General features: G+C 34.4%; 1 protein-coding gene across 2 annotated transcripts in view; it reads left to right on the top strand.

Moving 5' to 3' along the window:
• The window catches only part of LOC109538030 (neuronal acetylcholine receptor subunit alpha-7), a 97846-nt gene that overhangs the window by 56654 nt on the left and 27940 nt on the right, over nt 1–13252 (top strand). For both annotated transcript variants that reach the window (XM_048664810.1, XM_019905070.2), the window contains exons 5-8: nt 2113–2293; nt 3606–3681; nt 5604–5995; nt 11090–11364. In XM_048664810.1, coding sequence (XP_048520767.1) covers nt 2113–2293; nt 3606–3681; nt 5604–5995; nt 11090–11364 — 924 coding nt within the window. The remainder of the gene's footprint in view (nt 1–2112; nt 2294–3605; nt 3682–5603; nt 5996–11089; nt 11365–13252) is intronic.

The raw sequence follows: 13252 nt of genomic DNA, 5'->3' as shown, positions 1-13252 counted from the left end.
CCCCCCCCCTGGATCCGCCCTTGATGAAAACCATTTCTGTCTGGTTTTTGCCGGCGTTGATGTAAATAGTTACATTAATTTTGCTCTTTTTGCGTGCTACGCCGCATTCCAAATGCTGCTAAGTGCAAAATATAAATTGGAACAAAAAGGCCCATATTATCGGGGCTTATAAGGGTGGGTTTCCTGGGTTAGAATTTCATTAAAACAAATCGATTTCCTTCAGGAAGGTATCCACAGTATTACCAGAAAAATCTGGAAGCAATTGTTGCGATGGAAAAGAGCAGAGCTCAAAAAGGCATTTATAGCCCGTATATACTGGTTGCTCGATATTTTACGGGGTGAATTTTTATGTATTTTTAACGCCAAAAAAGTCCATATACGTATGAGCCCGCAAAGCTTTCCTTATCCAGGTACAGGGTGTTGAGACATTATTTCTTATGCTTCATCTAAAGAACTTTTGAAATAACGTCGATATTTGGACGAAACTTGTGGCGGTTTTGTCACGCGAAAAATTATATTCGATCTTGGTTTTGATTTTGCTTTGTCATAACGATGAAGTTCCATAACGTTTAAAAAAAAACATAATTAGTTACTACCACACACGTTTATGACGCACCTCGAATATTAGGCAATCATTTTGAAATGCAGATCTCTTACACACAAAAAACTTTTGCAGGAAGCATTTTCTTGCAAAATTCATAATCACTGATTTACCGCACTTTGACGCACTAATGAGCAACCATGTATAGACATAAAGGAAGAAGTAAAGAAAACGAGCAACAGCTGAATGAAAAATTTTCATCCAAAGGCTCGCTTTTCATCAGGTCTGACGATTCGTTACTCTTGCAGAGCCTCGAATGTACTTTCAGCTGAATTAAAAGGCTGCAAGTTATTTAATAAGAGACTAAATTAAAATTAAAATAAATAGTGAGTTGTAAAAATCATTATTTGGTTTTCAAAAGGGCTATCGACATATCAGTCTTTCTTCCCTAGAAATTTGCATGTTAAACATAATTTTCCACGCAATTGAATAATTCATGCTCAGAATGCCCCTCCAAACTGCACTATACAAATCACCTAACGGCTGTTAAAGCATAGTGTTTATATCGCTAATATTGACGGATCTGCATTGAGCTGCAGAGGATTGTGAGATCCTCCAGCTAACATTTGACAAAAACGTCGATACAGGAATTGCAGAATCAATATCCCAGCAATTGATTGCAAACATTCGGGATTAGAATCAATTATTATACTGATAATCGAATCTGGTCATCGTAATTCTCAAGCTGAAACGGCTCTTTTTGCAATGGTTTTGGCAATCAATTTTCCATTTTTCAGCCTCCCAATGCTCATAATACTATCGCTGATTGGTTGCTAAAATAATTTGTCAGGCAACAGCTGAACTCGATTTTGTTAAATTCAATTTGTTGTGATCGAACCTCTGAATTGCGGAGAGGGAAATTTGCTTCAAATTGAAATAAGCATTATCTATTTGGACCTGTTTTAATTGACTTCAATTTAATATATGACCTACGCTATGTGTGTTTGATTAAATTAATTTGCCTTTTGCTAGCATTATGGCTATTAAAACTGGAACATATTTGGTTCTGTACTTCGTAGTATACATTGAATTAAAAGGTTTTCAAACATTAAAGATTTCTATCAGAAAACTTGAAAATCTTCATGTGAAGGACATGTGAATCGAAAATGTAGTTTAATCATACCAAGGGCTATGGTCTGTCTCGTATATTGTAAATACTTTAATGCCTGCGAACTAGGAGCTATTTAGCTTCTAAAAAGTCGTACCAAAAGTGCTTATGCGATAACATCAATTGCTTTTTTTTCGGGAAGTTCCTCGAACTAACAGTTGCATTCAATGGGGCAATTAATTGGAAAAGTTGACGATCACGAAAAAGAATCCTAATACTTTTTCCTATCGAACAACTCTACAAGAATTAATGGTTTATTTTGGGTTGGATTCAATGTTCCCTCTTTAGTCCCACATTGAAGTAATCAAAATTAGGAACTCGAGAGCACACGGTCCAAGAAATAACGGACATTAGACTTAATTTATTTTCGATATGGCCAATAAATTCAGAAATATTGTTTCAGTGCTGACGAGGGTTTCGATGGAACTTACCCGACCAACGTCGTAGTCCGCAATAACGGCAGTTGTTTCTACTTGCCTCCGGGAATATTTAAAAGCACATGTAAAATCGATATCACCTGGTTTCCATTTGATGACCAGAGATGCGAAATGAAATTTGGAAGTTGGACTTACGATGGATTGCAAGTAAGTTGAATGCGGATTTCAGCGACAGCTGAAATAAACTAGCCTGCTATTTCGGAGACACTTGTTTCAGCAGCTAACTTATCAGATTTAGGAGTAACAGAGACTTTTCGGAGATATTTTTCCAGGCGCAGTTTTATCAGGTGCAGAAAAGATTAAATCGAAACTTTCAACAAACAAGTCATTTGACTTAACCAGGAAATTGTTGCTTGAAAATATGCATTTCCATTTTAATTAAGTAAATACTCTCAAAGAAGCAATAATCTAATGCAAACAAGAGCGAAGAAAGAAGCCTGAAGAAAGAACAGCACGAAAACGTAATTTTGGAAGTCAAGTCCTTTGTAACCTTATATTTATGAATTTAGTTTCCGCTCCACCGTTATCAAAGGATGAAACTGATATCCGGCGACTTTGATTATTTTTAAGTTGCCTGGGGCAGACAAAAGAAACCTATGCTGACCTTTTTTTGTTAGAAAAATAACCCATCCAACTGTAAAGGCGCGGTAAATGGAATGTTAACTTTTAGACTTAGGGATATTAACAAAACCGGAGAAAGGTATTTTGATATATTGTCTGGTCAAAAACTTTCAAAATCCAGGGTACACGTACAATTAATTACATTGTCTAAAAGTCAGCGCTGGCGATTTGTATCAACTTTGTTGCAGGTTTGAGCATTTTTCAACATTTTTAAGTTTGCGTAATATTAACGGACTTTCACGTCAAGTCCTGAAGGGGAAACAATTAATCTTATATGAATATATAAATAGAATGGTTACGGAAATTGAACCAATACTTGCACATTTTGAAGACATTTCAACCAAAAGCAAAACGCTGCAACAAATGTTCAATAGGTAGCTAACAATTTCCATTAATTCTGCTGAATACGTTTAATGAGATATTAACCCATTACATAAACCAACAAATCGTTAAGCGATTCTCATTTAGGTTTAAGTGTTGACATGCTTCATTATGGCCACGATTATTGCATATAACCTGTTTCGCAGGAAAATATAAAGCTTTTGTATCTAAAAGAAAATAGTAATCATAAAACTGGAATATTCTCCTTTGCCTATTAAACGTGCTTAATATTCCGCAAGCAGTTCAGGTTGAGCAAAGTTTAGGAGCCAATAAATCTGCCCAAAGAAAAACAATGTTTGGCGAAAATGTAACTTTGGAATGTTTAATTCAATGCCCTTTTGTTCAAGCCCTAATATTTTGCTGAGGACCTGAATTAATGGCCAGTTTTGCACAGTGTTATTATTACATTTCTCGTTCACTTTTATTAGATCAATGTTAATAACGCTTTTTATTACAGTTAGATCTTCAATTGCAAGACGATAATGGTGGAGATATTAGCAATTTTATTACCAATGGAGAATGGGATTTGCTAGGTGAGTCTTTATTACCAACCAGGCACTAAAATAAGCAAAAGATAATTAAATATTAATGTGAGTTGTTCTTAATCCCGAGAAGCTTTTAAGAACGTTAATTAACGTCTGCTTGAAGTTAATATATTCGATGTTACTGATGCCTGGCTCCTGAATCATTGATCGGTCTTTTATAAAGATTTTAAGCTCAAAGCACTTTCATTTTGATGTTAATATTAAACAGCCTGAAAACGGAGACAATCCTGATTGATTATAAATGAGATCTCGTAAATCTAATCTTAAAAATGGAGGCTTTAAACTAACAACATTTATGCAGGGCTTTCATTTCAGCACGAACCAGCTTTTAAATTTGACGAATTAAACAAAAGACAAAAGAACTTCTTATTGCTGAATACTTTTTGAGGTCATTTAAAAACCGTTGCTTGAATATCACAAGAATGTAGGCAACATTTTCCTTAAATTTTGGTCAATGCTTGTGTCGAATTTCAAGACAGACTTTACTATTGCCCAGCGAATAACTCCGGACATTTTCAACAATTCATAAATTACCAGATTTCAACTGATACGATCCTCTAAACTGATGGGGAAACTGTTTTTTTTTTAATTTGTGTAAATTCTTAATTTTTTCAGTGCTCATTTCGAAAAGTTTGATTAATAATTAATTGCCTGCTTTAATCCTGAATTTTAAAAATCTTTTATTTTGTAATTATTTAAAATATTTGTTTAAATAGAGTTAAAACTTTCTATGTCGGTTGTTTTGTTGATAGATTTGTCCTCTGTGGCTGTCTATATAATATTCACAAAAATTATTTCGTGACAACAAGGTCCTAAGTTTAACACCCTCAGTTTACTATCCAGACCAAATCCCCAAGACAAATTTGAAGTGTATCTCTCGTATCGGTCAAGTGAAATTATCTCCTAATATATTATAATAACAAGGCTGCATTATTAATGATGAAAAAGATATTAACAAATAATTCTCTCAACGCAACTCGATGAATATTTTATTGCTGCTTCAATTTATAGCGATTTCAAACTAATGGTTATGCAACACACTGACAGTTAAATTATAAAATTAATTTTTAGGAAGATAATTTTAATGAACTTGAAACTTTGAAATTGATATTTGTTGGATCAATGTAACGGTTCCGGCATGGAATAAATTGAAATTTAATGTTTTTGCCGATTTAAATACAATGTAAAATATTGCTATATTCTGTTTACTTTCATTTGTGGCAAGCATCAAATTCAATTTTTTTTTAAATATATTCTACAAAAAAGACTTGCAACGTAGGCAATTACTCGATGAAGTAATGTTTTTCAGAATTGCGAGCTAAAGTGTGTCGACAAATCCAAATGTAGTCGTCGAATTTTGCATTGGTTGTGATGCTGAAGGTTTTGTCAAAGTGTTTCGACGGTTAACGTTGTTTTTAAAGGCCTTTTAAACATCCTCAATTATTCAGTCTTAAGAAAATAAAATAACCAACGCTTCCAGCATCGGTAAAATAGTGTGTGATTAATATAAAGCAAATAACTGCGAGTTAAATTTGCAAGGAATTCATCGGTTCTCGACTTAAAGAAGAAAATGTTTAAGCTGTCACTGCAGTTACATTGAGAGCGTTATTAAAGGCTTATGAATCAAAGGCACAAATAATAAAATATTCATGAGAGTAAAAGGAAAACACAAAAATAATAAAAAGTGTACTCATAAGAAGATAGTTCTGATCGGATAAGCTGACGCTTTTGAGATACAGACGCTTCGTACCGATTTACGAACACTCGGTACAATTATTTGAAACCAGCAGTTAGCTTTTGAAATCGTTTTAGTGAACTCATAAAACGTGTTATTGACATAGAAAATATAAAATTTGAAAGCATTTCGCCCATAACGCGATTAATAAATTATTTACTGTTTTTCCTTTCAGGCGTTCCAGGGAGAAGGAACGAGATTTTTTACAACTGCTGCCCCGAGCCTTACATCGATATTACATTCGTCATAATAATCCGAAGGAGAACCCTATATTACTTTTTTAATCTTATCGTGCCATGCGTATTAATCGCTTCTATGGCTGTCTTGGGGTTCACATTGCCCCCCGATTCGGGAGAAAAACTCTCCTTAGGGGTAACCATTTTGCTATCGCTGACCGTGTTTTTAAACATGGTAGCGGAAACAATGCCAGCTACATCGGAGGCTGTACCACTTCTGGGAACGTATTTTAACTGTATCATGTTCATGGTTGCTTCGTCTGTGGTATCAACAATTCTAATTTTGAATTACCATCATCGCAATGCTGATACACACATTATGTCACCATGGGTAAGTAAACATTTTAGTCCTAGTTGGGGATTGGCAGGAAATTTATTTCTATACTGTCCGAAAGAAACTGCAGAAATTTACCGGAAGCAATTTAGGCTTAGGAAAAGATCCGGAAAATGCCGGAAATAAAAACAGGATTCTTAGCAAGGCTCTTGGTGTTCTAATTTATATTTTAATTTAGGAGCTTTCGCTAAGAATAGGAATTTAACCTAGTTCCAGCGAGAGAGATACTACATAACAAATAATGAGAATTGCTGCCGAGTATAATTTATATTTTGATTAAAATACAATGACCATGTATTATTAAAATATACTTTGGCTGGGTGCACTCACGCCAATAATATTTGCTTTGTTTTATTGTCTCTTTCAATTAAATGCGAATTTGTATATTGAATATCCAAAGTTCCTGTATAATGAACCGTGGAACTCGGAACTTGGGTAAACAGATACGTATACAATAAATTAAAAATTTTAGAAATGTAGAATGTGATTTCGCTCTAGTCGAAGCAACCCGTGCATGCCACTTTCTTTAAAGCAAAGTTAGCTTGCAATACATTGTTTCTAATTCTATTTTTCAAAGGTGGATCTCGTCTTTATTTATTATCATACAACCGACAAAATCAATTAGTTTTAGCCCGAAACCTGCACTTTATTTTGCTCATTAGATAATAAATACATGGCCCATGTATTATTCAGCGGAAAACACTAATATTTTGACACCCCCAATTTACATATTACTGGTCTTCTGGGGAAAACTTGACCAATTAATGTTGAAAAAATTTGCAAAAAAATATAAAATTCGTAAATCTGAGAAACTCCCTAATAGCTTGCTCGCCTAGTAGAAATGGCATACAACAATATCATAAAATTCAGGTCAACAATATGGGCCTAAAAGTCTTACATCTACATGGTTAACAGGCGCAAAAGAATGTGAAACTTACCGAAAGCTGCATGGTGCCACCTGGAAAGAAGGAAGAACATGTTAATACAGCAGGAAATCTTCCAAAACCATATTATTGAAAATCAGCAAAGCATGCAATAAAATGTAATTTTGTTGCAATTTATAGACTAAAAATCATTCTTACCAAATTTCTGCAAGTTGGCGCCCATCCTCCATATTCTGCCCATTATTCCTCAAAAATTCCTCCCGGCACTTGATCACACAATGACAATAGATTCGGAATTGAGAACTTTATTCGTGCAGTTAGCAGACAGAATAAACTACCGAACTTGCCTGAAGGGCCACATTGATTCCCAACTAAGGACGCGATTTCCACGACACAAACTACACACGATCTATTGCGAAGTTGTAATAAAAACTCTAATTAGTAAATAGAAATATTTAAAAAAGCAGCCTGGTGTTCCTAAAAAAATTGTATGTTAACGCAATGAATAGTACCTATTTGAATAGTTTAAGGTGGACGAAAACACTTTAATTAAAAATTAAGAATGATTTAGAAATTATATTTGGCTTATTCATAATGAACCTACTATATCCAACATTTTTCCGCATTCGTAGGCACCGAACTACAAAACCAACATGATGATATAACCATTTGTTTTATGGCCTTTTAATGCCTCATTCCTTGACTTTACACTTTTGTTGACTATTTTGTAGAAACTGCCATGTTCAAAGACAAATTTCACGTTCCCACTCGTTCGGATAATAATCGTAAATAAAACAGGTTTTTAGCCAAAAATAAACAAATCCGGTGATGGGGCGCATTGGACTATTTATAGTAGATTAAATTAAAATAAATCGAATTAGCTAGGGAATGGGATATTTGATTTTGACAAGATTTTTTCGATTGGTCTTTCGCCAGATTTTCTTGACAACTTTAACTTTTGATGCTGGATATGTTCGGCAAAATCCTCTTGAATGGCAGATCCAGATTCAAGCCATGATATGGTTTGTCTAAATTGGGACATTAAATTCTGGCACATTTAATTTATTTGCTTGTTTCAGGTTTTCTATAATTATCTTAATAGTAGGTACATGATTTCTGTTTTCGCGGATGTTGCTAAAGCTTTCACATGTTCTCAATATAACTTAAAAACAACAAAAATTTTCATACGCTAACTGATGTGCCCGTAATTTTCAACTTGGCTGAACGCTGCACTGAAAATCCGCAGCAAATAAGCTACACAAAAATATTAAATTGACAGCCAATATCTCGTAAACCAAACACTTTTGGAATATTGGCAAATAAAATTACCAATTTGCTTACTTAGTCTTCTTGAGAATGATTTAGATCACTTGCCCGCAATGTTTTTTTACGCCGGCAAATTTTCCTACTTATAGTTTACCATCTGTAGATCGAAGCGCTTCTCGTTGGGACACCCTGTATATCTATTTTAATGTTCAAAAGTGTGTTAATTTGATGGAATAACTAGGTCATGGCCCTTAGGGCATTCAGCAGCAATCAATCTGGGGTTTAAGCTGAAAAGTTTGGAGACCCATGCTTTGGAGCGTGGAAACATATTTTATATTTGCATTGCATTATTTATGTGTATGTTTGCAACGAGCCAAGCAAAAGGAAATGGTTTCCTTTATACAGTGTTTACAGTTAGCAAATTTAAATTAAAATACTCAAAAAAACCGATGACAAAATTCGAAAATGTGTATTTAAAACGCCACTTGGTTATCTTAAAATAGCAGCATTTGTTCCTATTTGCCAGCAATGTCGAAAATTTGACAATATCTCGACTGGAAACAAATACAATATAAAATTTATCGAAACATTGCAATTTAAATACCTTTTACAACGTCCCCTATATCAATCTACATTATTGATTGCCGTGCAAACTATGTAAAAATGTTATCTATTGCATACAGTTACTAACGAAAATCAATTGTTTTGTAATTCACAAATGCATGCAAATTCAATTTGCTACCGTCCAGTTGGTTGGCTAATCCTTGAACTATTTTTAGCGAAATTTCGTACATCGAACAATAATAAATTTTAATTAATTGGGATTTAACAGAGGCAACCTGGCATATTTCACGCCAAATTAAATAATTAGATTTTGCATCCCGAAAGCGTAGAGTCTCTGTGTAAAAATTGTCCAGACTCTTTCCGCCTTGTGCCCCTCTAATTTGAATCTATTTTATTGAATATTAACTTCTGAACTCATTGATGATATCCGTAATCATCTTTACGGCTAATTACATGGGAATCTGAGGAAATGGAATTCAGTAGATGAGAAAATTTAGACATTAGATTGACAATTTAACTCTAGGATATGTAGAAGTAAGTTTTACCTAATAGAATTTTTTAAAGTGGCAGATATTGATGGAAATGTCTCAACCGCCTGAAGTGGCACATTAGTAAATCGATCATTTATAAAGGTAATGTATTGCCCCCTAACATGCTAAGGCATCAATTGGTCTACATATTCATCACTTTTGATAGAATCACTTAAAGGCCAAATACAGTTGAAATGTCCCAGTTTATAAACTCCTCAATAAAAACTGATATATATATATAGAAATTACATAGATGACACACACGGAAACTAGCTGCAAACTGTATCTCGCGCTGAAGTATTTCGTATTTCCGCTCCAAAGTATCCTATGTAGCTGTTAATCGAAATAAAAGTTCGAGCCAAGGATATTGATTGAAGCGAGGAAATGAATCAAAAATCAGTTAAGTAAAAAATTGGACCAACTTCTAAGCAATCCAATTCTATACTTAATTTCTTTGCAAGTCGCAGCCTTCACAAAGTGATTTATGCTAACTGATTCTTTTAGGGCGGCGTGACTATTTGAATTGTAAAAGTGAGAAAATTAACCATAAAAAATGTAGCTGCAAAGAAAGCCCGTTTATTTAAGCTTGTAGATGGAGAAGATAGTCGCACAGATCAGATGAATCATTCCTTATCGCAATTGTGAATGAACAAAAAACATTATCTGGGTCAAAAGTAAATGGAAAACAAAAACAAGCCAAAAGCAAATTATAACTCTGGGAAACCCTCAGTTTTCATTTCAGATTGGAATCAAATTTCCCTCTTTCGCCCACATATAAGACTTATCCTTAAATCGAAGGACGTGGAAAGGTATTTTTATATTCGTGGCGTCACCTCAATCAGTTTTTATAATAAAAAAAGCATTTCACGGAGAGTTTCTTAAAAAGCTGCGTGAAATTTCCAAAAACCATTACACTCGATTTCTGAGGCAATTTATTTAATCAACAAAGAACAAGGAAACTTTGTTTCTGTATATCAAAGGTTTCGCTATAGAAAGTAGGCAAAGTAATGTTAAAGTTTATTTAAAATTCAGCCGTATATTTTTTAGAAAGAGCACGGAGTCGTAAATTTGTATTTTTTAATGCGGTTTTCCGCTGATGATCCGCAAATCAAGGTTATGAGCATCAACTTTATTTTTTCAAATGGAAGCACCTGGTTTTTATTTCAAATTTGAATTCTCCATTCTATTCTATGTAGCTGTGTGTTAACTTCAGATACTGAGAAATTTTCGATTGGACCTAACAGTGATTAATAGAGACGATTTCTTTCAAATGTCTGTAGTCTTGAAAAGTACCAACTTTGTTCAAGAAGCAGAAAATCAATCAAATTAAGTGTTCAAAATGTTGCCATTTACATGTCAAAATAAATGCTTCCATTTGAAAAAAATTAGTTCACGATAGTTTATTGTTTAACCATTTTTAACTTATTTTTGAACCATCTTGTATAAATAAATTTGACATAAAAAATCGCATTTACAAACAGAAATTGACGAGTCCCGGCCGGGAAAGCCGGGAAAGCCCGATAAACTGGGACTGGAAATGATTAAAATCCGACTAATATTTGCAAAAATTTCCGTCGCTAAAGATGAAGTTAGTTTTCCATTACCGCATGTTATCGTATGCGCCCGAGGGTCTAATGGACCCACTTCGATGCCCAAATACATTTGATAGTTTTCCTAGAAAAATCTCGAACAAAAATAGCTTTTCGGCTGCTTCTGTGGCAATTCAATCAAGAAGTGTTTTTATAAGCAATTTAAGTTTGAATAATTTGCCACTTCGGATCGAACACAATCTGCCAGAAGGGCGCTCAGAATCGACGATTCGTAAAATTTGCATACTTTTTTTGCAGTTTAAGTTGGTGTTCCTAATATGGCTTCCCAAGTGCCTGTACATGCATAGGCCTGGAGATAAGGAGAATAATTCTACGTATTCACCTCCACCCAGGCCTTCATCGACCCAGGCAGACAGGAAGACAATACACTTTCCAGATCTCGAGATGAAGGAAAGATCATCGAAGAGTCTGCTAGCTAATGTTCTGGACATTGATGATGACTTTCGGCATAATTATCGTAGCGGGGGCACCCCGACACCCCTGCCTGCTACGTTTTATAGGACTGTTTTCAGGTAAGAACATGTAGAACATATAAAATGCGCGTTAACCTCCTAACTCGTTTGTAACTAGGAAAATATTACGCGAAAAGGTAGAAACAGTCTGCTGAACTGAACCTTTTTTGGCAATAAAACAAGCAAATAAATTTTAAATTTTCTGTTTCATCTTTATTTCATATTCCGGCGCAAAGCGACGGAAATTTCATAAAGCGTATATACATTTTTATGCATCTGACGAATTTATTTAATTTAATAACAGAGTTTATAAATATTCCTATATTATGAAAATTCCGAACCGCCACTTTTATGTTCAATGCAACAATTTGAAGTTTATTATTATTTAAATTAAGGGTGGACGTTAAGAAAAACTTTCATCATTTGTCCAATCACTTGGCACTTCTGCCCTATCTATTACCTGATGTAATCGAAAAAGGTGCTGGTTTCAGTTCAGTATTTCCAGGACGACCAGGTAGCAAAACGGCATTTGTTATATCAGATTCGTTTTTTTTTATTGGAGAATACGACAAAATCCGTAACACTTTAACAAGGACTGACCAGAGGAGTAAAAATATTTTTTTTAAAACTTAAAAAGTTTTTCCATAAAGGTTGATGATACCAGTAAAGCTCTAATAAAAGGTTAAGTTTTGTGCCAGCTCTTCTCAAAAATGATCTTATAAGACGAGAGAAGGCAAAGACGTGAAGAACTAACATGTAAACACTGGCAGAATAGCGCGAGTAGAAGAAATCTTAAATATCATTAAGAAAAAATTGAGAAGTTATGATTCTCTTATTCCGGTATTCTACTAAGCACTTTTCCAAAATTTATTGGCCATTAAATAACGAAGGTCATCTTCTTGGCCGTGAATGACTTTTCATTTGGATATTGCTCTTACAATAAATTGGAGCAATTTCAGTAAAACCGACATAAATTTCAATAATTTGTGGAAACACATGTATGTCATTGCACAGTTAGTATGGGTTAGTTTCCCAGAAATTTCCAGACAATTTTCTCAATCCGCAATAATTTCCAACATGCTTCGAGTTCGCAATAAATCGTACGGTTTATCGATAGCAGCCCGATTCCACGCTTTTCCAGTAATTAGCCCAATTTAGTGGCCAATAAATCGGGGAAAAGTGCGTAGTGCAATAGTGACATTGAAAAAAGCCAATTCCGCTGCAAAAAAGTTGCAACTCTTTGACTGGATTTTCTGGCCTTTGTCGCATTTTTGCAACAATTTGTTAACAGCAGTTTTATGGGTTTAATTTGTATCCCTCAACTCTCTGGAGATGAACATATGTTGTCGGCGCCCCTGATGATGACTGTTTAGCCAATCGAAATCGGGCGGAACCAATTTTAATTAATTTTTTCCGGTGTGCATTTCACCCGACGACTTCATTTTATACGCAGCGCTGAATTTGCGATGCGTGTTGAATTTTGCTTAAAGTTCATTTAAAATAAAGAACTATTTTCAAGTTATTTCCAAAATAGTTCAAGTGGCTTAAATCTATCAAGTTATAATGGTTTTCGATAAAGGATTAATTTTCTCGCCCGACGTAGAAACATATAGTGTCACATTTAAAATATGCGAGAAATTTGATTGAAAACTATGCAATTTTGAAACATTTAAAAAAGTTTTTGGACTTTCGTGAAAAATGTACATTAAAATCAAATTTCCATCAAGTAAATCTCGAATAAACCGAAACACCATGTACCGCTTAGCACTAACAAACATTGTAATGGAATAGGAAAGAAAAACTATCGCTTTTCGCACTTCAAAGTCCAATCCAATATTTCACACTGTATTAAATGCCATTAGGCTCTATATTAATACTCTGGAGAATCATGAAAGCATTAACAAAGGATCGATCCAGAAATCCTTACAATCAAAATTCGGGACAGGCT

Source organism: Dendroctonus ponderosae, unplaced genomic scaffold (genome assembly GCF_020466585.1).
Source record: "Dendroctonus ponderosae isolate FM_Combo_2020 unplaced genomic scaffold, Dpon_F_20191213v2 Dpon_F_20191213_1, whole genome shotgun sequence".
NCBI lineage: Eukaryota > Metazoa > Arthropoda > Insecta > Coleoptera > Curculionidae > Dendroctonus > Dendroctonus ponderosae.
This window is presented reverse-complemented; position numbering and strand designations above follow the sequence as displayed.